This window comes from Petaurus breviceps, unplaced genomic scaffold (assembly GCF_028583685.1).
Source record: "Petaurus breviceps papuanus isolate PSGF00001 unplaced genomic scaffold, PetGlider_PUasm1.0 186, whole genome shotgun sequence".
NCBI lineage: Eukaryota > Metazoa > Chordata > Mammalia > Diprotodontia > Petauridae > Petaurus > Petaurus breviceps.
Genome location: NW_027185798.1, coordinates 31,979,465 through 32,004,647, shown reverse-complemented (window position 1 = coordinate 32,004,647; position 25,183 = coordinate 31,979,465). Strand labels below are relative to the sequence as shown.

General features: G+C 41.0%; 2 protein-coding genes across 4 annotated transcripts in view; one reads left to right on the top strand and one right to left on the bottom strand.

The window, feature by feature from the left end:
* Positions 1 to 25,183, top strand: part of BNIPL (BCL2 interacting protein like) — a 479,949-nt gene that overhangs the window by 189,681 nt on the left and 265,085 nt on the right. The window lies entirely within an intron of this gene.
* The window catches only part of CTSK (cathepsin K), a 27,930-nt gene continuing 19,433 nt past the window's right edge, over positions 16,687 to 25,183 (bottom strand). For all 3 annotated transcript variants that reach the window (XM_069090065.1, XM_069090066.1, XM_069090067.1), the window contains exons 5-8: positions 22,840 to 23,058; positions 19,921 to 20,086; positions 19,419 to 19,524; positions 16,687 to 17,498 (exon numbers count right to left, since the gene is read on the bottom strand). In XM_069090065.1, the coding sequence (XP_068946166.1) occupies positions 17,399 to 17,498; positions 19,419 to 19,524; positions 19,921 to 20,086; positions 22,840 to 23,058 (591 nt within the window). In that variant the 3' untranslated portion in view covers positions 16,687 to 17,398. The remainder of the gene's footprint in view (positions 17,499 to 19,418; positions 19,525 to 19,920; positions 20,087 to 22,839; positions 23,059 to 25,183) is intronic.

Below are 25,183 nucleotides of genomic sequence, written 5' to 3'. Positions count from 1 at the left end.
CCTCTCCTCTCCTCTCCTCTCCTCTCCTCTCTCTCCTACTTTCTAGTGAGTGGATAAGATGCTGGACATGAAGTCAGGAAGACCTAAATTCAATGCTGCCCCAGATACCTTCTTAGCTGTGTCATATAACCTCTGCCAACCTCAGTTTCCTCATCTGTAAAATGGAGATAATAATAGCACCTACCTCCCAAGGATGTTGTGATGATCAAATAAGATAACATGTAAAGCACTTTGCAAACTTCAAACTGCTATATAAATGCTAGCTATTATTACTATTTTTGAGTCATCAGAATCGGAATTCTTTCCCTAAAGGAGTCAGTAATTTTTTTTTAATCTATGTTGGACTAAAATGACTTTTTTCCCACAAAAATTGATGCAAAATCTCATAGTGCCGTAAACATCACAGGTGCTTATTAGCAAATGTATATAGAACTGAGTTATATTTCCTCGTTTATTTTTCTTTTCTAACTTTTTTGCAGTCCAAAGACCCAGGAAGTTTATTCATTCCTGACTTTGGTTTATAATACAAAACGATTTCTCTATGTCTTTGACATACAGGACATATGTGGACTTTTTTTTAAGTTTAATCCTTTTAGAGTAGAAAAAAAAAGCAAGACGAACTACATAATTTCTTCGTTTGCTTCCTCAAACTACATGCTCAAAATTTGTCAAGGAGAGGAAGATAGAAATGTAAATCAAGTATTTATAGTTAAGAAGTCAAACAAGGGAAAGGAAGAGTAAAAACCTACCTGGAGATGAAAGCAGGTGAGCTCCTTCTGCCAGAACCCTGGAACATTGTGGGCTAGTGCCAGAGATTTCAGAGCAACAAGAGATCTGCAGAATTCACTTTTATATAAATTAGAACTGGTCACATGTGTCCTACATAATGAGGAAGCAAAGTGATTTCACTTTCATTTCATGATTCCCTTGCTTAGCAGCCTTTTACTTCTTCCTGGATTGTGTGTGCCCCTATCTGTCTGTTTTGTGTTGTTTTTTTTTTAATAACAGTGAACTAACTGTTCAGAACTGGTGGAACTAAATGGTCATCCTCTCCCCACTGCCTCACATTCCAGTAAGAGATAGGATAACTTGGGGCCAGTAAAAAGCATCTTCTGATACCATAAGCAAATTAGGAGAGCAAGGAATAGTTTATCTGTCAGATCTATGGAAAATGGAAAAATTTATGACCAAACTGGAGATAGAGAACATTATGAAATGTAAAATGGATAATTTTGATTACATTAAATTGAAATGTTTTTGCACAAAACCAATGCAACCAAGATTAGAAGGGAAGCAGATAGTTGGGAAATAATTTTTACAAGTAGTGTCTCTGATGAAGGCCTCATTTCTAAAATATATAGAGAACTGAGTCAAATTTATGAGAATACAAGTCATTTCCCAACTGATAAATGGTCAAAGGCTATGAACAGAAAGTTTTCAGATGATGAAATTAAAGCTATCTATAGTCATATGAAAAAATATTCTAAATCACTGTTGATTAGAGAAATATGAATTAAAATAACTTTGAGGTACCACCTCACACCTATCAGATTGGCTAACATGACAAAAAAGGAAAATGATAAATGTTGGAGAAAATGTGGGAAAATTGGAACACTAATGCAATTATTGGTGGAGTTGTGAGCTGATCAACCATTCTGGAGAGCAGTTTGGAACTATGCCCAAAGGGCTATAAAACTATGCATACCCTTTGATCCAGCAATACCACTACTAGGTCTGTATCACAAAGATATTATAAAAAAGGGAAAAAGGACCCACATACACACACATATTTATAGCAGCTTTTTTTGTGGTGGCAAAGAATTGGAAATTGAGAGGATGCCCATCAATTGGGAAATGGCTAAACAAGCTGTGGTATAGGAATGTCATGGCATACTATTTTTCCATAAAAAATGATAAGCAACTCTCTCTTATTTTGCTTTTCTTCTTTCTCATTCATTCCATTGGTTACAATCCTTCTTTATAACTTGACTAATGTTTAATGTGAAGGTATTTGTAGAACCTATACTGGACTGCATGCTGCCATGGGGGAGAGGGGGGAGGAGAAAATTTGGAACTCAAAAGCTTGTGGAACTGAATGTTACAAACTAAAAGTAAATAAATTTATTAAATTAAAAATAAGTGATGAGGGGCGGCCAGGTAGCACAGTGAGTAGGAGCACCGGCTCAGTGTCGGGATGACTTAGGGATCGAATCCCAGGCTCAGACACTCAGCACCACACCCAGAAATAACTGGCCCTGTAACCTTGAGCAAGTTACTTAACCCCAATTGCTTTAAAAAATAAATAAACAAACAAACAAATAAATAAATAAATGAATGAATGAATGAATAAATAAATAAATGAATGATGAGCAAGCAGATTTCAGAAAAACCTGAACTTAGATGAACTGGTGCTGAGTGAAGTGAGCAGAACCAGGACTACATTGTACACAGTAACAGCAACGTTGTGCAAGGACCAACTTTGATAGACTTAGCTCATCTCAGAAATACAGTGTTCTAAGATAATTCCAAAAGACTCATGATGGAAAATGCTACACATCCAGAGAAAGAATTTGGAGTCTGAAGGCAGATCAAAGCATTCTATTTTCTTTTTTTTTTTCTTCCTCATGTTTTTTTCCCTTTTGTTCTGATTCTTCTTTCACAACATGACTAATGTAGAATTATGTTTAATATAATTGTATATGTATATTGTAGCCTATATCAGAATGCATTCCCTCTTGGGGAGGGGGGAAGGAAGGGAGGGGGAAATTTTAGAACTCAAAGTCTTATAAAAGTGGATATTGAAAACTTAAAATTAAAAAATACATATTTAAAGACAAAAATAAAAAGCACCCCAAATAGCAGCCAAATAAAACTATTCTTGAATCTTTCTTCCTAGGAATGTATCCTTTCTCCATAGCAAGTGGTACAAGAACATTTTTGGTTCCCTTTTCCTTTTTTTTTTTGGAGACAATAGGAGTCAAGTGACTTGCCCAAGTCACACAAGCCAGTTAAGTGTCTGAGGTCAAATTTGAACTCAGGTCCTCCTGATTCCAGGGTAGCTCCCTTTTAGACAAATATGAACAGCTAGTTATCAGTGAGATTAAGATGAAGCTTTTGAAATCCCATCTCCTCCAGGTAGTCTTCCCAGAGTTACCAATCTGCTTCCTCTCAGTAATTCTCTACCTCCAATCTGGATATGGAATGCTTTGCCTTGGCTACTTTTTCCAACCCCCATTTCAGTGTACTGGTTCTTGATCCCAGCCCACAAAATCCATTTACCTTTGATATAAATGAAGTATAACTCCTTTCTGACACTAGTGTTGGGGTGGACATAACTCATAAGTATATGATTTTTTCACAGATGTAACAGGATGTGGAACATCTAAATCCTTGTAATACTAGGCTGTATTTTGGCTGTTCTTCTCAGGTCTAATATTTCCATTCCTATCCTTGAAATCTCTGCTGGTGGGTTTGGCTTATCACAAGTTCTTCAACCTCAAGGGCTATGACTTGTGTTTCTTCTGCACTAATATGTTGTTGGCTGACTCCAACTGTACTTTTTAAGAGAACCATGATAGCAAGTCTGAAATGATTCCTCCAAAAATGTGCATGGTGCCTTTGCTTTTTGCTTGAAGTTGTCAAACCTTATGAATCTTTTTCATTCAAAATAGGAAGCAAGAGGTACCCTGCTGCAGATCACAAGAGAAGATGTATGGTGTAGTGGGCAGAGCATTGGACTTGTACTCAGGAAGACATATATTTGAATATCCCCTCAGAGAGCAGCTCTGTGCTTCAGGATAAGTCACTTTTCTGAGACTCAATTTCCCCATCTATACAGTAGAGATAATAGCACCTACCTAACAGTGTTGTTGTGGGGATCAAAGGAGCTAATGTGTCTACAGTGCCAAGGAGTGGAGTTGTGATTTCCCTTCTCCCCTTGGTTGATGGGATAAATGAATGGGTAGATGGAGGAATAGAGTGTCTATTAAGCCTTATTATGTACAAAATACTGAGCTGAACCCTGGGGATAACAACTAGAAAAGTAAGCTGGACCCTGCTCTCCGGGAACTTACATTCTAATGGAGGAGACAACACAAATAGAAAGTTTCAGCTGCAGCTCACATGGAAAGGTCCCATGGTGCTTAGGGTACAAGCAGTATTTCTTCTTCACTGTCATTTCCACCAGGAAAATGATATCAGTTCCTGGTGTGTATTTAGGATTAGTGCCAAGAACTTTGGTGGCAAAAATTTTCTCTTCTGGACCTCAATAGATGTTTTTGCAGCAAGAGCTGAATCTCTGCAGTGGTTGCCTCCAGGATGATGACTACAGACACTTGGCTGGGTACATTGATATTATAAAGACTCTCAGGTTCATGGTCCTTGGCTGTCTCCTTTTGAGGAGGAAATGGTGGTCAAGGTGGTAGTGATTCAATTTGCTTGGGACATGCTGCCCCCTCTCTCCCTCAGGGAGCCTTTGTTACTTTAGCTAGGCTGACTTGCCTGCCTTGTAGGTGGAAGTTGGTTGATAGTTAATGGAGGATGACTGGCCACTTCTTCACCACCAAATAATGGCTGGGAGGCTGGGCTGGAAGCAGGACTGGTGGTTTGGGGGACGTTGCTAACCTCAAGGCTCTTGAGTTTAGGAATCTGGGCTGTCTTGATCAGGGTCTGAAACGACATGGTGGTGGTAGTGTTTCCTCTTGCTCGGCACATGCTGCCTTCCCCCACCCACACACACACACACCCCCTGCCCTGCTTTCCCGCAGGATGGACTACGGCTTCAGTTAGGTTGACTTGCCTGCTCATGTAATCAAAGAAGGCTCAGAATATAATCACAAGGTGCTTAGGAGGTATTAAATTAGACAGAAAATGTACCTATGGTCCTGATCTCTTTACATGTCCAAATATCCCTCCGAATCAATAGAGAAACAATAGAATAATCGGAGTAAACAAATTAGTCACACCTCAGGGAGCTTTAAAAAAACAAACTAATCTCTGGACGGATTTCAAAAGTTCCAGTTGAAGACATTGCAAACCTGGAGCTGCCTGGAGGAACCCCCTTTGAGGAGAAGAGATTTTCTTCTCCCGACTGCATCATCAGTCATACAACTTTGAAAGAATCAGTAGGAGACATTGTATTCAGTAGAGAGACAGTGTAACTCTGAACAGACATGAATGAATACAGAGACAGCCTTTGGAGAGTGGAAGCAACTTTCAAGGAACATGGTCCCTGGCACAAGAGAAGAGAATCAGATTATGGAGAGTAGTGGACCCTGGCAACCCATATGAAAAACCTGATTAGCAAAGAAGCTGCACTTAAAGGGAGCTGCATTAGGCCCCATAGAAAAAAGCCCGAAGCCCTCCAGTACCAGGAGTTGGGAGTAGCCACATATGTATACAATATATGTGTGTGGCACTACCATTGGACCCTGAATTTGAGCCCAATTCTTCCCATAAGCATTGAGTATGCTTGTGGGAGAGTGTGCCCTAGGTTAATGAGGGGAATACTTAGTTGTTGTTGCTATGCTATCTGAGTAAATGCCATTGATAATTGTGCTGGCTGTCTGTTAATGGGAAGCATATTGATGGGGGCTCATGGGCTAGAATATAAGAATTACAGACCCACAGGGTGGCAGCCACCTTCCAGAGACCCACCCTGCATACCTACAATTGCAAGTTGAGGGGGTATAACAGAGGAAGTACACTAAGAGCCCTATATAAATCTGAGTTATTATTATGATGTGGAGTAGCTAGATTGATAGGGGGGGGGGGCACAGTAGATGTGTGACAGTAGAGTGACAGGCCTAAAGTCAGGAAAATTCAGCTGAGTTCAAATCTGGCCTCTGACTCTTACTAGCTGTGTGATCCTGGGCAAGTCACTTTGCCCCATTTACCTCAGTTTCCTCATCTGTCAAATGAACTGGAGAAGGAAATGGCAAACTGCTCCAGTATCTGCCAAGAAAACCCTAAATGGGGTCATAAAGAGTCAGACACAACTGAAATGACTGAACAATAACAATTATTTTGATGTACTTAGAAGGTATATTTGGATTTCTTTTGTGTCTTCTTCCTTATTCTGTTCAGGACCTGCCCTGATGAGAAGTCATAATACTAGCAGTATGCCATACCCTGAATTATTATGCTGATTAATCAGTCAGTTAACATTTTTCATCTACCATGTGCATAAGCATTGTAAGGACATATAAAAAAAAAAGACTACAGACCTTGTTCTTTTGTTGTTTAAAAAAAATGATGATTTAGGTAAGCAAAATTGACACAGGTAAAAAAAAATCAGAGTATCTATAAAGCAACATGAAAACCACTTAGTGTCAATCTTTACAACAAAGTGTATGGAACCTTCCCCCTATACTCCCCTCTCTGCCCTAGGAAGAAGAGGCAGGTATGAGAATAGGTAACTTCAGGGGGGGGGGTCCTATGACTTATAACATGATATTGTATATGGTATGAATGTGATTATAAGGCAAAATGCCCCCAGATTTTAACCTCTTTTTGAATAGTATTTCATTCAAGTTCACTGCCTGTCAGGCATACTACAAACATTTACAAAGTTCAGCTGCTGTACCACAACCATAATAAACAGGAAACTTGAGCACAATGCCCCCACTCATGAGATGGAACAACTTCCCACCAAAAAAAATAAAAAGAAAAAGAAGTTCTCCTTTTTACATCCTGTTGGGCCTGACACATGAAAAGAGCTGCTTGGATGGAGGCACTATGGCCAACAGAAGCAGAAACAGAGAAGAAGTCAGAGGACATGAAGAAAACCACAAAAGCTTAGGGAAAGGGAGATGTGGCAAGATGCGGCAAAAGACAGATTAATAACCATGAGATGACTGAGAATTGTCTCTGCTTTGGCAGAAGCCAAATTAAATGAAACAAAAATTTTTGTAAGTAACTAATATGTATGATGGAACCAAAGACAGTTGAAGTGGGGACTAATGTGCATAGATCATTGCGCCAATCATGGTTGGTGCTGGGATGGATAGAAAACTTAGGTTAGACTCTATTCTTACTCTAACAGAACAAAGTCAAGCAGGGAGATAATACATATATAAAGATGGTGCTGGGGGCAGCTAGGTGGCACAGTGAATAGAGCTTGGGCCCTGGAGTCAGGAGGACCTGAGTTCAAATCCAGCCTCCAACACTTAACACAAAACTAGACGTGTGACCTTGGGCAAGTCGTTTAACCCCAATTGCCCTACCTTCCCCCCTCCAAAAAAAAAAAAGATAGTGCTTACCACACTATATAGAACAAGTGCACCAGAAGGGAGCAAAACCATATGAATTATGAAGTGGTTGGGGAAGGGAATTCCTGATACAGTGGATTGGGGAAGGCAGCATGGAGGAGATATTTGAGTTTAGCTTTCAGTGACATACAATTTACAAAGAGCAAGAGGGAGGATATTCCAGTTATGAACAATGGTGTGGAAGTGAGAAAATGCAGTTCAGGGTCCAAGGAGCAGTCCAGTTAATGAGAGATAAGACTGAAAAGGTATGATGGTACTAGATCAGGCAGCACTCTGAAAGTTAGGCAAAAAAATGTTTACTTTATTCTAGGCCCAAGGGAGTCACTGATGTTTTTGAGCAAAGATATGAGATAAACCCATCAATGTAGAAGAAAGATTATTCTGGCACTAGTATGAAGGATGTATTGGAAGGGAAATTCAATGGAGCTTGGAAACCTATTAGGAAGTTTTTACAATGGTCCAAGTAGGTGGTAATAATGGCTTGTAGTATGGCAATAGCAATGGTTATAGTGAGGAGGAATGGATGTAAGAGGCTTTGTGGAAGTAGAACTGATAGGACTTGGTTGATTAGCAAGGAGATGAGAGAGAGAAGAATAAATGATTACACTAGCTTTCGGAACATGGGAGAGTGAGTGCCATCGATACAAATAGTAGATTCAGAAGGATGAATGAATTTAGGGGGAAAGTCTCAGTTTTGAATATGCTGTGTTTTCAGTGGCAACGTGGCAGTTGGAGATGCAAACCTGGAGCTGAGAAAAGTGATGAGGCTTGGAGATACAGATTTGGAAATCGCCTTCATAGAGGTTGTAGTTAAGACCCTGGGAGTGAATGAGATTGCAAAAAGAGATTAGAGAAGGGGAATGGTCAGGAACAAAAATTTGGGGGTACAATGATTAAGCAAGATCATAAAAATGAGAAGTTAGTGAAGGACAAAAAAAGGAACAGTTAAACAAGTGTAGACCTAGGAGAGCAAAATGTCACCAAATCCAAAAGTGGATAGAATAACCAGTAAGAAGAGAAGGTGAGCAGTGTCAGGTGCTATGGAGAGGTAAAGAAGGAAGGGGGGGGCGGGGGGGGGAAGGCCATTGGAATGGTCAGTTAAGTGGCTACTGACTGAAAGAGTAGTTTCTGTAGAATGATGGGGATAGAACCACAGAAGCAAGGAATTGAGGAAGGAGTGAGTGAGTGGAGAGGAAGTGAAAGCACTGGATGTGAATCACTTTTTAAATCATTTTAGCAGCTCAGTGACAGAGAAGAGAAATAAGAGGGTAACTAGATAGGTTAGAAAGCAAAAGGAGAAGAGGTTTGTTCTGTTTTGTTTGGTTTTCAAGATGGGGGAGAGCTGGCCCCCTTTTTAAGATAGGAAAGAGACAATTAAGAGGGAGAGATTGAAAATGCATGAGCAAAGATGAATGCTAAAGCACATTACTAGAGGTGAGGAGTTATACTTTTTCTATGACCAAAAGTAAAGAGGAGACAGTTGATGATAATGTTGATGTTGAGAAATTTTGAGCTGAGGGAACTCAAGTGGAATGGGCTAGATTCATTCTTAGTGTAAAGGGGGAAGTCTCCCCACCCAGCTGCTCTAATAGATGTGATGAGATTTTAAAGTGTAAACAAGTGCAATTATGCCTTATCCAACCTCCAAAGGGTGCCAGCTATAGCCACAGAATGATCTAGGGGTACAAATTGGTGGGTATGGTGGAGGAGGAATGGCAGATTCCTACTGGCAACCAAACAGCTGCTTCTGTGGGTGATCTAAAGCAGGGGTGAGGAACCTGCAACCTCAAGGTCATGTGGCCCTCTAGGTCCTCAAGTGCAGCCCTTTTGACTGAACCCAAACTTCACAGAACAAATGCCTGTAGTAAAAGGATTTATTCAGTAAAACTTTAACTCAGTCAAAAGGCCTCACCCAAGGACCTAGAGGGACACATGTGGCCTCGAGGCCACAAGTTCCCCACTCCTGATAGGTTATAATTGCCCAGAGGACAAGAAGAGGATAAGGGTAGCAGTGATTTTGTTGAGAAAAAATGCTCCCTAATTAGCTACCACAGAAAAGGTGGAAAGCAACCAATCTTATCATCTTCTAATTATTTAATTATATGCCCCTTGGAGTCAAATCATGTCCCTTTGGATAAGAGCATGATGCCCAAGGGAGCCCTAGCTCCCACTTTAAAGACCATTGCTCTAAGTCATAAGAGACTAAGATGTCCCTTTTAAAAATGGAAGAAGGGGGGGGCAGCTACGTGGCACAGTGAATAGAGCACCGGCCCTGGAGTCAGGAGGACCTGAGTTCAAATCCAGCCTCAGACACTTAACACAAAACTAGCTTGTGACCTTGGGCAAGTCATTTAACCCCAATTGCCCTGCCTTCCCCCCTCCAAAAAGCAAAAAAAAAAAAAAAGGAAGGATTGAAATTCCAAAAAAAAAAAACAGAGAAAAGAGAATTGAAAAAGCAGAGGAAAATCCTGACCCTTGGCAGATCAGAGGATGAAAGAACATAACAAAGAAAAAGGGGAGTAAAGACCATTAAACACTTGGAGCTAAGAAATTGATGTTACTCCTGAAAAAAGACTGGGACTAGACCCTCTGAGGGAAAAACAGCTGCTTGTCCTCTAAGGAATTATGACAAATCCATAGGTGGCATCAGATAAGAGATCATCCCCTATGGTCAAAGAAAGAAGATGAGTAGTGTTCACTCAGGCCTCCCTACTGAGACAACTCTATTTGTTGATTGAAATTAACAAAGAGAGAGTTGGGCTACCTTCTCAGGCTAAGTATGCAGGATTTAACAAGGCTTATTAAACCTGATGGCTACCATCCACTTCAGGTGATTCATGTGGACACAAATGACACTACCAGAGGGAATCTCAGAAAACATTGCTGAGGATTATAAAATCTTGGGTAAGAAACTGAAGGCCTCAGGCAACAAACCATATCTTAATTACTACTAATTACTGAGCTACTAATCAAAGGCTAGAAGAGAAAGACAAAAATAGGACATTTGATCAGCTGGTTAAGAAGATGATGCCTGATAATGGATTATGGATTTCTCTGGAATGAGGAGCTCTTGGCCAGGGATGAAATGCACCTAACAGGGGCTGCTAAAAATGTATTTTCCTAGATGCTTGTTGAACAATCAATCAGTCAAGTATTTCTTAAGTGCCTACCATGTGGCAGACACTTTCCTAAGTGCTGGGGATACATGGACAAAAATGAAACCATCTCTACCCTCAGATATGCTAGTGGAGGAGACATGGACATGTAGCAAGTTTTTTACTAACCCACCTGCAGCAACTCCCTGGACAAGGCTGTCAGTGTGTGTTGCAAGATGAGAGAAATGTCTCCCAGGTGATGGTGGGGATGAGCACACCAAGCTCCACTCCTCACACTGGTTTTGTCTCATCCTTTCAACAACAGTTTTCCTCCCTCCCCACCCCCTTCAATTATTTATTTGCTTTTGCCTTTTGCCAGTATTCTTTCTCCTTCCTTGTAATGGAAACGTAAATTTGGAAGATCTTCCCTGCCCCTAGGCTAATGTGCACCTGAAGCCTGGGGTGGGAGGCTTGTTTCTCAGTTGATACTTCTTGATTGGCCAGTGGGTCAATACGGTTGTTACATTCTCTGAGCCAGGAGAAGGCTATATAAGCCCTGATGTGTAGCTTTGTTTTGGGGCTCACTTTGAGAAGTGTTCTGTGATTTGATCTGAATTCTGGGAAGCCGTTGTTGAGAGTCCCCCGGCTTTGAAAAACCCAGATGTGGAAACCCAGATGTTGACTGGGTATGGCTGGACAGTTTGGAAATCTGTCTACTTGATCTGTTTCTGTCTTGATAATTCTGCCTGTATACTTTGAAGTTCGGGGTGCTGACCATTTCCCCTGAACAAGGTAAACGATATATGTCTGACTGATTAAAGTAAGCTTGTTAACCCATTTTGAATTGCTTTCCTTTAACAAAGCAGATCCAAGAACCTGTATGGGCGGCAAACCCTGAGGATGCTTGGGGTGCTTGCTGCTACATTCCTACAACCTCCTTTAACTGAACATCCCCCTTCTCCCCAAAATGGCAACAAACATCCAAGTCCAATAACAACCAAAATTCCTTATTGACAATATCAAAAAAATGCAAATCCCATGGATTTTAAGCCCATCACATCTTGCCTCTCTTGCAGAAACTGGGTGTCACTGATTCATTTTCAGTTCTCCAGACTTGTGTTTCATGATTCATTAGTCAGTGTTCTAAAGTTGTTCTTCTCTATAATGTCACATGACATAGACTGTTCTCCTAGTTCTGCTTGCTTCTCTCTGCATCACTGAGACTATAGATCGTTTCCAGTTTCCTCTGAAACTTCCCATTTTGGCATTTTTTATGGTGCATTAATATTCCAAATTCTCTACCACAATCTGTTTAGCCATTCCCCAATAGATAGACACCCTCCCCCATTTAGTTTCCAGTTTGGGGCTACTATGAAAGGAGCAAAAAATAAACATTGTTATACCTGTGGATCTTTTTTCACTCTTTGATCTCTCTGGGATATGCCTACTTGCAGGATAATTGAGTCAAGGGGGTATTCATGGTTTAGTGACTTTGGGACATAGTTCCAAATTGCTTTCCAGAATGGCTGGATAAATTCATACTTCCACCAACAGTGCATTCGTGTGCAGGTTTTCCTACAGCCCCTACAACATCTGTCATATTCCTATTTTATTATCTTTGCCAATCTGATGGGTATGAAGTGAAACCTAAGTTCCTTTAATTTGAATTTAATTATTAATAATTTGAAGCATTTAGTCATAAGATTATTGATAGTTTAGATGTCTTCCTTTAAAAACTGTCTATTCATGTCCTTTGATCATTTATCTGTTGGGGAATGGCTGTTAAGTCACATAAATTAGAATCTATTCCTTATATATCTTGGATATAAGATCTTTATCAGAGAAAATTACTACCAAGTTTTCTCCCCAATTACCAGTTTCCCTTCTAATTAACTATTAGATTTGTGAAAACTTCAGTTTTATATAATAAGAATTGTCCACTTTATCTTCTGTGATCCTATTGTTTCTAATGTAAAGGGTAATTTTTCCCTTGCTCCTCTATTTTGCCCATGTCACTTTTTTATGTCTGTTCTGTATTATTTGGAGATTATCTTGACATACTGTGTGAGATGTTCTACACCCAGTTTCTGCCAAATTGCTTTCCAGTTTCCCCAGCATTTTTTATCAAATAGCAAGTTCTTGCCCCAGTAACTAGATTCTCTGGGTTTAACCAAACACCACATTACTGTGTCCTTTCCCCTCCCATGGGCTTCAGTGAACAGTTAGTCATGCGTGCTCCCCCTTGCCCAACTCTGGTCTGTCCCTCCTGACAGGCTCCAGTATGAGCTATGGTGGACAATCAGCAAGGCATGCTTTTGAATCAGGCAGGCTGACCTTCCCCACATCCCAATGACATGATCACTTCTGTAATGGAAATTAGAAATTGTAACCCATCCACTGCTGGTGTTCAGTCAATCAACTGTGATCTTCCCTTAGTAACCCCATGGACCATAGTTTTTTGGCAAAGACACTGGAGTGTAGTGAGGCAGAGATGAAGCTTAAATTTGTATTGTTATGTTAGGATCTTCCCTGCCCCTAGGCTAAAGTGCACCTGGAGCCTGGGGTGGGAGGCTTGTTTTTCAGTAGATACTTCTGGATTGGCCAGTGAGTCAATAAGGTTGTTACATTCTCTGAGCCAGGAGAAGGCTATATAAGCCCTGGTGTGTAGCTTTGTTTTGAGGCTCACTTTGAGAAGTGTTCTGTGATTTGATCTGGATTCTGGGAAGCTGTTGTCCAGAGCCCCCAGGCTTTGAAACCCAGATGTTGATTGGGTATGGATGTAATGGTTGGACAATTTGGAAAGCTGTCTACTTGATCTGTTTCTGTCTTGATAATTCTGTCTGTATATTCTGAAGTTCGGGGTGCTGACCTCTTTCCCCTGAACTAGGTAAACGATACATGTTTGACTGATTAAAGTAAGCTTGTTAACCCATTTTGAGTTGCTTTCCTTTATCAAAGCAGATCCAAGAACCTGTATTGGCAGCCACCCTGAGGACGCTTGGGGTGCTTGCTGCTACATATGTATAAAAATAAAAGTATTGACTCTTAGCATTAAAAAACAACAACCCTGGAGTGGTTTGCCATTTCCTTCTCTGATGGATTGAGAAGAGGTTGAGTGACTTGCCCAGAGTCATACAGCTAGTAAGCATCTGGGGCTAAATTTGAACTCAGGTCTTCCTGAGTTCAAGCTCAGCATTCTATCCATCAAGTCACCTAGCTGCCTCTCTCCACATTATTTGAAATTATCTGACGGTATACAAATAGGCACACATTTTATGGGGAGAGGTAAGGAAAGAAAAAAAAATGGGATGGATTTGAATACAGGTTATTTTAATGTAGTAAATCCTCTTTCCATTGTAAAGCAAGAAAGCAAGGACAAGGTTCAGCTGAGAACCACTTGGGTGACTTGAGGGTGAAGGAGGGGATGACAGCAGAGAGAGAGAAAGAACGTGTGTGTGTGTGTGTGTGTGTCTTTTGCGAACTTTGGGGGTAATCTGTGTTTGGACTGAACGGATTTTTTTTTTTTAGGATGATGGAAATACTACCTATTTTGTATTTCCTTTACTTAACCATAGTAGGGAGAAGTTAGTTAATAAGGTATTAATATGGGTAGAACAGCACAAGCAGTCTGTGGTAACAGAAAACTTCTTTTTTGATTTACTTTTAGTTTACAAAATTCAGTTCCACGATCTCTTAAATTTCTAATTTTCTTCCCCTCCCCCCTTCTTCCTTTTTCCTTCTCCCCCTGCCATGGTGGCATGTAATCAAATATAGGATCTACAAATACCTTTACATTGAATGTTATTCATGTTGTAAAGAAGGATTACAACCAAACGGGCTGAACAATGAGAAAGAAGGGACAAAAGAAAACACAAATGAGAGAGATTGCTTCAATCTGTAGACTCTGCAGTTCCTTCTCTGGATGTGGACATCCCTTTCCATCTTGAGTCTTTTGGCGCTGTCTTCGTGTATTGCTAAGAGGAGCCCAATTGTCACACATATGATGTGTCTAACAAGACTTCTTGATAGGATAAGGATGTTTAGAAGGAAATATAGCCATTTATTGACAAAGGGGTTGATGGGAAGTATAGTGTTGCCTAGATGGAATGGAAGACTTAAGGATCTTGGGAGGCAGAAACCCAGAAGAAGGAGTGGAGAGAAATCTAGGAACTTTTGAGCCTCAGGACAAAAGAGGGTCTCTGGGTGCAGAAAAACACCAGCATCAGTAGCTAGCTGACTTCAAAGGAAGGACGTCGCTACCCCAAATGGAATATAATCATGAGCACTTTATCCAACCTGGACACAATTTCAGTTTTTCCTTAGAGAAATATAATTTCTACTGGCACTTGGTAAATTGAACCCTTCTCCACTGCCTTATCAATCCCTGTTCGCTCATTTTCAGGAGTTTTCTACTGTCTTTAAATATTATTTGCTGTATGTACTTTTTTTTTGGAGGGGGGAAGCAGGGCAAATGGGATTAAATGACTCACCCAAGGTCACACTGCTAGCTGAGGGTCAAGTGTCTGAGGCTGGATTTGAACTCAGGTCCTCCTGACTCCAGGGCTGGTGCTTTATTCACTATGCCACCTAGCTGCCCTGTATGGACTTTTGCAATAGGTTTTGTCTCCAGATGAAGATAAGCTGATTTTTACTCCATTCTGAGTGTTCCCTATAAAGAAGTGTACCACACAATGGAAAAAGACAAAAGGGAACCAGTAATCCTAGATTTAAGACAGGAAGGACTACATTGAAGTTCTTTTTCTCTGGAGATACACAGAAGGGCTTCAGGAGAATGTACCCATGAGTTCAGTACAAAAGGCCAAGGTGGAAGGTGGGCAAATCCTCACACAATTTTTATATGTTCTGATGAGAAGGTGTCATTTTCTTCTGGGGCTACAAAATGGCTTAAAGGTAAACAAATAGTGCCAGACTAGATCTAAGCAACTTCAATTAGGAATTTTAAAAGTTTAGGTATCTCTGAGTCTCAGACTGGGTAGCTTTATTTTATAGACACTTTTATAGATACTTCTGCCTCCAGTGATCTGGGTCCAAATGCTCTCTATCATGGCTTCCCTATTTAAGTCCTAGATTTCTTAAACTGAACATATCTTTTTTTTTTTTTTTGGCATTTCTAAGACCAAAGGAAGAACTGACTTTACTGACCTGAAAGATTAATGCTTAATTTCCAGAGAAAAGTTTATACATGAAGTACACCTGGCTTGAGAATTTGGAAAGCATAATAAAATCTAGAAACATTGACTTAATCATTAATTGTTCAGTGATTTTTGTGATTTCAAATCACTAAGAATAGGAAAAAGTTGAAAACATTAGAGGGTGAATGTGTGTATTATATAAATGTGTACTCTTTTCATTCTTTTCCAGGAAAATGTCATTCCTGTATTCTAAGCCGCAGTCCCAAAATCCAAATCCCGTCATCGGATACAGCTGTTCAACTCCCATTGAGATGATCTGTGAGGCCACTTCTGGCTTTAAATCTATGATCCTATGAGAATACCTTTCCACCTCTAAATGAACCAGCTACAGAATTCTATCACATCTGAGCAGGTTCCACAATTTGGGTAGAAGGCTCCCTTGGTTGGCGGGGGAAGCAGAGGAGCCACACAGCTGGGAAGTAGGGGTAAGAAGCACCTTATGAAAAAGCCATGGTTGGTACCTGGGTAATGGAGGAGCAACTGTTGGGTGGGATTCAGAAAGCTATGTCTGATGCAGAAAAAGGGTCAGAATCAAGGACCATAAAACTTCAGGGAGCTAGTGTGGGGTCAGCCTGTAGGAAGGGCTGGTAACCAGGCAAACAACAAAGAGAGGAACCTGATGGAACTTTACAACTGCCCTCATCAATCTGCAGGAACGTGTGGATTTTTATGAGGGACTCTGAGTATAACGCTGACCTTCAGCCCTCTCTGGATTTGTTCTAATGTTCTTGCAGTCAGGGTCCTTGCCACTCTTCGTCACAACTGTCAGTGGGTTCAAGGAAAAGCCAGCTCCCAAGATCTCACTGCCACATTCATGGGCCCAGATGTTAACCCCCTTCAACTTATTTAGCAATAGGCAGTCGCACTCTTTCAAAGTTAAGCTTGTTGTGTTCTCAGTGAAGGGAGGGAGGGAGAGAATTTGGAACTCAAAATTTGGAAAAAAAAATGTGAAAATTGTTTTTACATGCAATTGGGGAAAATAGAAAAAAGAGTTAAGCTTGGTTAAGCCTAGTAGGGTTAGAAGGCAAAGCTTTACGTTTCTTTTTCAATTCCAGGAGAAGTTTAGATACTGGTCCATTAGGTTGTCCATTGAAAGGGCACTAAAACAAGTGATCAGTACTCAATTTATTTCAAAATATTTAAGCAGAGAGGGGAAAAATACATATTTCTGGTATAATCTAAACTTACTACAAAATAAGAAAATCATAGTTTCATGAAATAAGGTGGAAAACAGTTCCCTCTCACTTTTGAGGGTGAGGAAGAGATTATGGAGACTCACAGACTTGGATGGAAGGAACCCTGAAAGCTAGACACGTAATTCCATGTCGTTGTCCATTTCTCTGCCTCTAGACAGGACAAAGGCCTGACTTATTCTGGCTGAATGAGAGTCTGCTGTGTTTGGAAGCTCTCCAAGCTCTCCTCACACGGGCACAGCAGCAGCACCAGGACAGACAGCCTGCCAACAATAACACGCTGTCCACACCTCATAGGCCACAAGCATGTGTGTGCCTTTCAGAACTAATCCTTGTACCTCATACCTGACCCTGAAATTTCAAAGGAAGATGAGTAGAGGTAGGGGTTGTGGAGAGGAGGAGGAAGAGGAGGAGGGGGAGGAGGAAGAGGAGGAGGAGGAGGAGGAAGAAGAGGATGTGATCTGAAGGGCACTTTGCAATACTGAAAGCCAAGTTGTAGGTGAGTCATCTGCAGACCACCAAGTTTGCTCTAAGAGACACTGGCCAGCTCCTTTCCAAAGTGCGTCCCCCACCTTGCAAGAACAGAGGGAGGGGGGAAGAAAGGGTCGAAGGAAGTCAAATGCCCATGATCACATCTTGGGGAAGCTGGCCAGGTTGGCAATACCACAGGCGTTGTTCTTGTTCCGGGCCATGAGGATGTAACCTTTATTGCCCCACTGCTCTCCCCAGCTGTAGAAACAAGAGAAAACAGTCTAAATGTCTTCATTCTACATCGTAATGTAGATGCTTTAACTCCTGCCTGCTCTCTTGGTGGGAGGAGAGGGATGCAAAGGCCCTGGGAGTTTCATCTGCCCTAAATGACAAGGAAAAAGATACTTTGGTTCTAGCTCACTGCTCATTTCCAGGTGGTGTCTCCCTTAATGAACAGGCCTTTACCAATCTCATACATCATTTCTAAGTCTTATTACATTTCTTTGAATCCTCCAGCCTAGCTAGCATCACTCTGGCACAGAGTAAACCCCCAAAATGTGTTTGTGGAATGAACAAATAAATGGTTACTTGTCATGCTAAGGTATTAGCACCAGTTAGTCTTTATAAAGCATCTAATGCAAGGGTAAACAACTGACTGGGAGAGTACGGAAAATCCTTGAGGAGGTTCAAACCACAGATTCTCCCTGTCCTACAAAACTGCAAAAAGGCACTGGTTTCCCTCACCCTTGGGTCCTAGGCACATGCTCCCACCCTTTGACTGGCCTACCTAGAAGAATGGTTACAATTTTGAAGCTGGGAATTAAAATCTAATAGAATAAATATCATTTCCATCTCTAAGTGGAATCATAGTCTAAGGAAAAGAAAAAGCAACGAAAACAGCAATAGCAGAAGTAAGAGAAAAAAAAAAAAGGAAGGCCCAAAACGGAAACCAACACAGGCCACAGAGGCCCTATATTGTTCAGTCATTTCAGTCATATCTGACTCTCCATGACCCCATTTAGGGTTTTCTTGGCAAAGATGCTGGAGTGATTTGCCATTTCCTTCTCCAGCACATCTTATAGATGAAGAAACTGAGGCAAACAGGGTGAAGTGACTTGCCCAGGGTCACACAGTTAATAAGTGTCTGAGGCCAGATTTGAACTCAGGAAGATGAGTCCTCTTGACTCCAGGCCTGGTACTGTAACCACTGTGCCACATAACTGCCCTACAGAGGCCTATTATAGCCTCATTAATGTACTTTCAAATAGTTTAGTGCTAGACTTTATATAGACCTTTAAGGTCTGCAAAGCACTTTACAAAGATATCATTTTATCTCTACAACAACCTTGAAAGGTAGGTGCAATTATCCCCATTTTGCAGATGAAGAAACACAGGCAGACAGACTAAGTGACTTGCCAAGTCTCTAAGGCAGAATTTACACTCGGGTCTTCCTGACTCCTGGTACAAGCTCTATCCACTAAACCACCCAGCTGCATTTTCTAGTTCTACATGGTTTAACTGCAGTTATTTCCATTCCTAAATACAGGATAACTCCCAAGTGATGATTATCCTGGCAAGCACAACAAAATCCACCCTGAAAAAGCAGCACAAAAGAAGCCATCGAATAATCTTTAAAACAGATTCAGATGTGAAGGCAAAAACTTCAGGACATGGTAAAGTCAATACCCCTACATTTCTGCCTGTCCTGGAAGTCCACCCTCCCTTTAAGCCTATTGTATTCTGGTACTGGCGGCAGCTAGGTGGCACCACAGGGCACAGAGCAGCAGGCTTAGAATCAGATAAACTCCTCTTCATGAGTTCAAATCTCCCAGATACTGGCTGTGTGACCTTAGGCAAGTCACTTAACCTTGATTGCCTCAGTTTCCTCATCTATCAAATGAGCTGCAGAAGGAAATGGCAGACCACCTCAGTATCTTTGCCAAGAAAACCCCAGTTAGGGTCATAAGTTGGACACAACTGAAATGAATAAAAAATTCAGGTGCTCTCAGAGCTCAGACTAAGCCCTTAGATTCTCCTCAGTGAGCTTTCTAGGACTACTGCTTCCTAGGACTAGAAATCTCCTTGGTACAAGGAAAGAAAGGAACTGTAGGAAAGTGGTGGGTGGGCTTGACACTTGGGGAATAAGGTGAGTATGTGGGCAGCATTTCCGCCATTTACCTGTTTTTGACGATCCAATGTTTGGTGCCCCTTTGAATGCCATATCCCACAGCCAGCACTGCATGGTTGAGATTATCACTGTTGCAGTTTTCATCATAATACACACCTAGGGAATAACTTTTTATTAGTTAGGGTTCCTGGCAGTTCAGGGAACTTTCCATAGGGGTCTACTCTGTGAGACCGGAGGGGCCCTGATCCCATCTCCAGAGATGAAATTGGGATCCCTTTGTGGTACCTCCCAGTCAGGAGCACCTCTGTGGGGTCTCTCAACTTAAGGGGTTCTTCTGTGCAGTTTCTCCATCCTATGGCCTGATCAAAGTATTTTTCGGGCAACCTTCCCAGATGGCAGCAGTAGCTGCCAAGCTTTCTCTTGGGTAAATTCAGAAGCCAAAGGTGTGAGCTAAGTCCCAAAGGTCTTCAGGCCTTGCTAAAGTAGAACACAACTCTGCTTAGCAAGGACAGCCACCAAAAAACCCTGTCTCCCCACCCCTTAACATCTTACCTTTGCTATAGAACTGGAAAGAGGACAGGCTTGCATCAATTGCAACAGCTATGGGTCCCACTCTGGCCACTGCCCTCTTCAAGGCTTTCTCGCTCCCTTCAGGGATCTCTCGGTACCCCCGGCATTTTGCTGCCTTGCCAGTAGGGTTGTACATGCAGTTTTCATCCTGATAAGTCAGGTTGATGGAGGATGAGGAAATTTTTTAAAAAGCTGAAACTTTATTAGAAATGAGAATGTGGTAGCTGAGGGGCTGGTGGATGAAAACTGCCCAGAATGTGCTTCTGTATGGAGTTGAAGAGAGGCAGGATTTCTGTGTGTCTGGCTTTAAATACAGGGTGACCCCAAGATAACAGGCCAAGAAAATGCCTCTGATGCTAGGTCATCAGGAAGGATTTCCAGGGCCTTAGATCACTATCAATCACTTCCCACAACTATGTGCAAAAACTGTATCCCACAGGCAACTGAAAAAGTGCTTATTTATCCTCCAGGTTTAATCCCAGAACAGAAATGGAGGTGGGAGGAGGGGGAGATAAAAATTTCTGAAGATAAGGGCTCGGTGCAATTTAGTATTATGAAATAATTAAAGCAAAGGACTTCCTTATTAGAGTTTATACGTAATAATTTGAGGTCTCTCCTAATGCTGACATTCTACAAGCCTGTGAATGAAGATATGTCAATAATCTCTTGAAACACTATCTATCCTTGGCCACCCTTTGCTGTACTGGTTGTACTTCCAAATCACTAGTCATGGAGGGGCCAGAATATGCATTTCTCTCCACTGCCACCCCCAAATCTTCATTTACTATCATCACTCAGCAACTGCTCCCACTTTGAGATTCATTCCATCTAAATTTATTACCCAATTGTGATTATGTAGTGATTATCTACCAGGCTCTAGGACACTCTCCTCCTTCTCTAAATGAGTTCAGGGCCTGCCTCACTGTCTTTCTCTCCACCCAAACTTCTGCTCTCATGCTAGAGCACTGTAGCACACAGATGGATAATCACTCAACCACCTGACTTTCCAGTATATTGGTCTTTACTTAATTCCTATAACGTATTCCTCCACTCTATCTTAGCTACACAGAAATGATCATACCTTTGATCTTACCATAACCCACAGGTTTTCCGATTTCATGTTCACAAATGCCCAAATTCCTTTAATTATAATCTTTTGACATTCTATCTTTTCCTCTGCCTTATGACCCCTGCTACTATTCTCCATCTTCACCATGATCTCCAGTGTCTCCACTGCTCAGTTCTTTCCCAAATCATCAGCCCTGCACTATCTACATTCTCCTCTCTCCCATATCTCAATCCTTTGCTGAACCATTTTGATTCTACATTTCTGTTCTACACTCACAGCTAATCATCCCTTGCCAAGCTGTGGCATGGCTTGGCAACCCAAACCTGGACTACTCCCACCACATGCTCTCTTGCACATGTTCACGTGCTGCTAAACAGAGCTGGAGAAAATCATGAAACTTTGCTGACCACATATTTATGTTCCATTATCTCTTTTGGACCCTCAACGCAACAAGGTTAATCCTTTTATTCCTGCCTAATGGATTTACTATCCAGCTCATCACAAGCGCTATTCAAAACCTTTCTGGCCTTCCTCAGATTTCCCAAGACACCCCTTCCCCACACACCCTTAGTTTAGGACTGTGTAAATATTTCACCAAAATACCTGAGGCTGTCAGCTGGAAGCTCCCTCTTATCCCCTCCTCATCTCATATCACTCAGCTATACCCTGGACTCCCTCAGTACAATAACTGGGTTGCTCTCCCAGCCCCAGGTCTAGCCCACTCCAGTCCATCCTTTCCTCAGCTGTCAAAATAAAAACAGTTCTGATTAAGTCCACATCCCCGCCCCCCCCCCCAATCAACAAACTTATTATTTTTCCAACCCTACAGTGCTGTCCTTCCTGCTGTTCCTCACACAGGATGCTCCATTTCCCAAGGCTTTTCCTTTTCATTCATCCCCCTCTACCTCCTGGCTTCCTTCCACTCTCATCTTAAATCCTTTTCCAGGCTTTCTCACTGATTGTGTCTTCCTTCTGGGATTATCTTCCATTCAGACTGTATTTGTATGTACAATTTTTTTTTTTTTGCATACTGTCTCCCTATTAGAATGTGAACTTCTTGAGGGGAGGAACATGCTTTTGCCTTTCTTTCTCCAGTGCTTGGCATTGTGCAAACCACACAGCAAGTTCATAAGAAATGCTGACTAATCCTGTTATGTAGGGTTCCCAGAAACAAGCACTGAGTAATTTAGTAATCTCAAAATTTTTTTTGCCTTCTGACTACCATTCCAAAGTCTTTATGCAGCTTCCTATGTATATCTGTGCCCTTTATTGCTACTAGGATAAAATATTAGAACATCATAGAATTAAATATTCATAGAAGTATAAGGGACTGTGGTTTAAAGCAATAATAAATCAAGAATCACCTGTTTTCTACTAGATCATAGCTGCAAATTAATTTTTAATAATTGATCCTATTTTCCAAAAATTTTAATGCCTAGCATGTAAAAGAAAGTGTCAAACGCTTGTGGCAAACAACACATAAGGAAGGTTCTCATTCTTTAAGAGGCTTATTTTGGAGAATCCCAAATATGGCCCTCTAAGAGAGTCATAGGTATTTTCTCAAGAACATGCACTTTCTAAAATTTCCCAAGGACAGGTGGCAAGAGAGAAGAATTGTGGTTTTAAGATCTGTTAGCCTCACTAAGTTGCTTAGCAAAGGAGAAATCTTTTCCCACTTATCTGCTTTAGAGACATGGTCCCATCTTAAAGGCAGACAAGTTGGGAACAAGCTCAACGCTGTAGTTCTAGGGGAGAAGAGACTGCATTAGAGATATGAAGATGCTAATCAGAGAGAGAGAATGAGGCTGTTTGTGGGCAGCGAGGGAGCTCACCTGTCCAATGTAAGGGTAAGCATCTTCAGAGTCTATGCCCCGGTTCTCCTGCACATACTGGAAGGCATTGGTCATATACCCCCCGCCACAGCCATCATTCTTGGACACACAGTCCACAAGGTTCTGGGGGCTGAGGTTGAGGAGTTTACCAGTCTTCTTCTTGAGTTGACCTTCCAAGGCACCCACAGAACTGAAGGCCCAGCAGGAGCCACACTGACCCTGGGGTGATTAGGGAGGAATATTCACAGGATCAGTACACATTTGAAAAAGGAAAAGTACACGATTAACAAATGCTTTATTTTCTGTGTTCTCTTCCAAATTCTTTTCTTTGTCCTTATCAATTTTTGTTGCTATTGTTCTATGTAGTCAATTTCTTTGCTGTTATAATTGTATCTTATAAGCGCTTTATTAGTTCCTATCTTTTCATATTTCTTTGAATTCCTCTTATTATAACAATACAATAATCTCTTACAGTGATGTACTACAATTTATTTGGCCATTTCTCAGCTGTTGGACATATAAGTTGTTTCCAGTTTCTTATTGTATATAAAGCAATTATAAATAGTTTTGTACCCATTTAGCAGTTTTCCCTTTTAGTGATGCCTCTCCTATGCTGTCAAAGGGATCAATACAGCAAAGGATATAATCCACTGAAAAACTCTTTTATGTGCTGCAACTAATTAAACCCAAGTTGGCTTAGAATCACAGAATGATAATCTGAATAGAAAGTTGAGGATCATTTAGTATGACCCTCTCATTTTGCAGATGAAGAGACTGAGGGCCAAAGAGATTACTTGCCCAAGAACGTGTAGCTAGCCAGTAGCAAAGCCAAGCCTAGAACTAAAATCTCCTGACTTTCAGTCCTGGGCTCTCACCACCCCACCACACTGCCTGAAACACTCCCTGTTATTTCCCACCAATATACAACTGATATACTCTCAGAAACTGAAAACCAATTTTAATATCCATTAAAACAAAACATAACTAAAAAGGTAAATCTCCTGGGATGTCAGGGTAGGGTGAGGATCATAGAATGTGTCCCAAAACAAACAGAAATTGGGCTTCACCTCCATTATCAAATATAACTGAGAAATACCTGAAGCCCTGCCCAGATGTCCCAAGTAATGAAGGGTGATCCAGAGGAAAGAGAAGAAAAGATTCCTATCCATGTGTCCATGGAAATTTCCCAACTTAATAGAAGAAATATAATCTTTATCCTTAGGGTGTTCTCAGTCCAACAGAAGTGACATATTCTATGATCCCTGCCTTGGGCAATCTCTTAAACTAATGGGTAAAGGGAGAGAATGACAGATTAGTCCTTGCACTTCCCAATCTGCTTGGGTATACAAAATACCCAACATTAAAATAAACATATATGAACATATAAATAAAACATATTAGTATAATATGATATATAAATAACTATAATGGATATAATATAATTATAATAAATACATAAAATTCATCTAATACATATAATATGCATTATAAATTTCTAAATATCTACCATCTGCAGAGCACTGTGCTTAAAGTAGAGAAGATACAAAGTTAAATGAGACAAAAACCCAGTCTTCAAGGTGCTTACCATCAGCTAGGACATGAATAGAAATAATTATGATATCTGATATTACAAGAAAGATGGTGTAGTGCTAGACCCAGAGTTAGGAAGACCTGAGTTCAAATATGGCCTCAGTCATACACTAGCTGTGTGACCCTGGGAAAGTGTAATGTAATGCCAAAAGAAGGCAACTTCCCAGGTTCAAAATACCAGCATAGGTGCTCTCTATTTTATTCAGTGACAAACCAAGAACAGAGAAGATCAAAACGTGACATCATTCAAAATACAGCATTTACTAAGTGTGATTAAATAATCTCCAAGTACTACCCCACCCCAGGACCTTCCAATCATTCAATCAATTACAAAGTCTCTGTTCTAAATACTTCTCCACCCCTAGGCTATACCTTAATTAAGTCCACCACAAAGCCCCTCTTCTCAAATGGAGATTAGTTTCCAAACATAGGTGAAGTACCTTCATTTGTCAATCACAGAGCACAATAAGGTCAAAAGTTCCCCACCCCTGGATCACAATTGAATCTACCCCAGAGTTACATCAAGTTTAAACACAGCACTTAATACCCAAATGGAGGTCTTTTCTTCATCTTGACAAGTTTCTTCATCTTGGCAAGTTCTCAGCAATCTTAGTTCCTGGGGAGACAAGGCTTAGCAAAGCCACAAGATACATTGCCAGTCCCTTCATGAATTTATCCTCTGTCTGTAGAACAGTCCTAGAACCCCTGAACACATTAGCAAAGCCCTCTCCCAGGATTTCTGTAAACATACAAC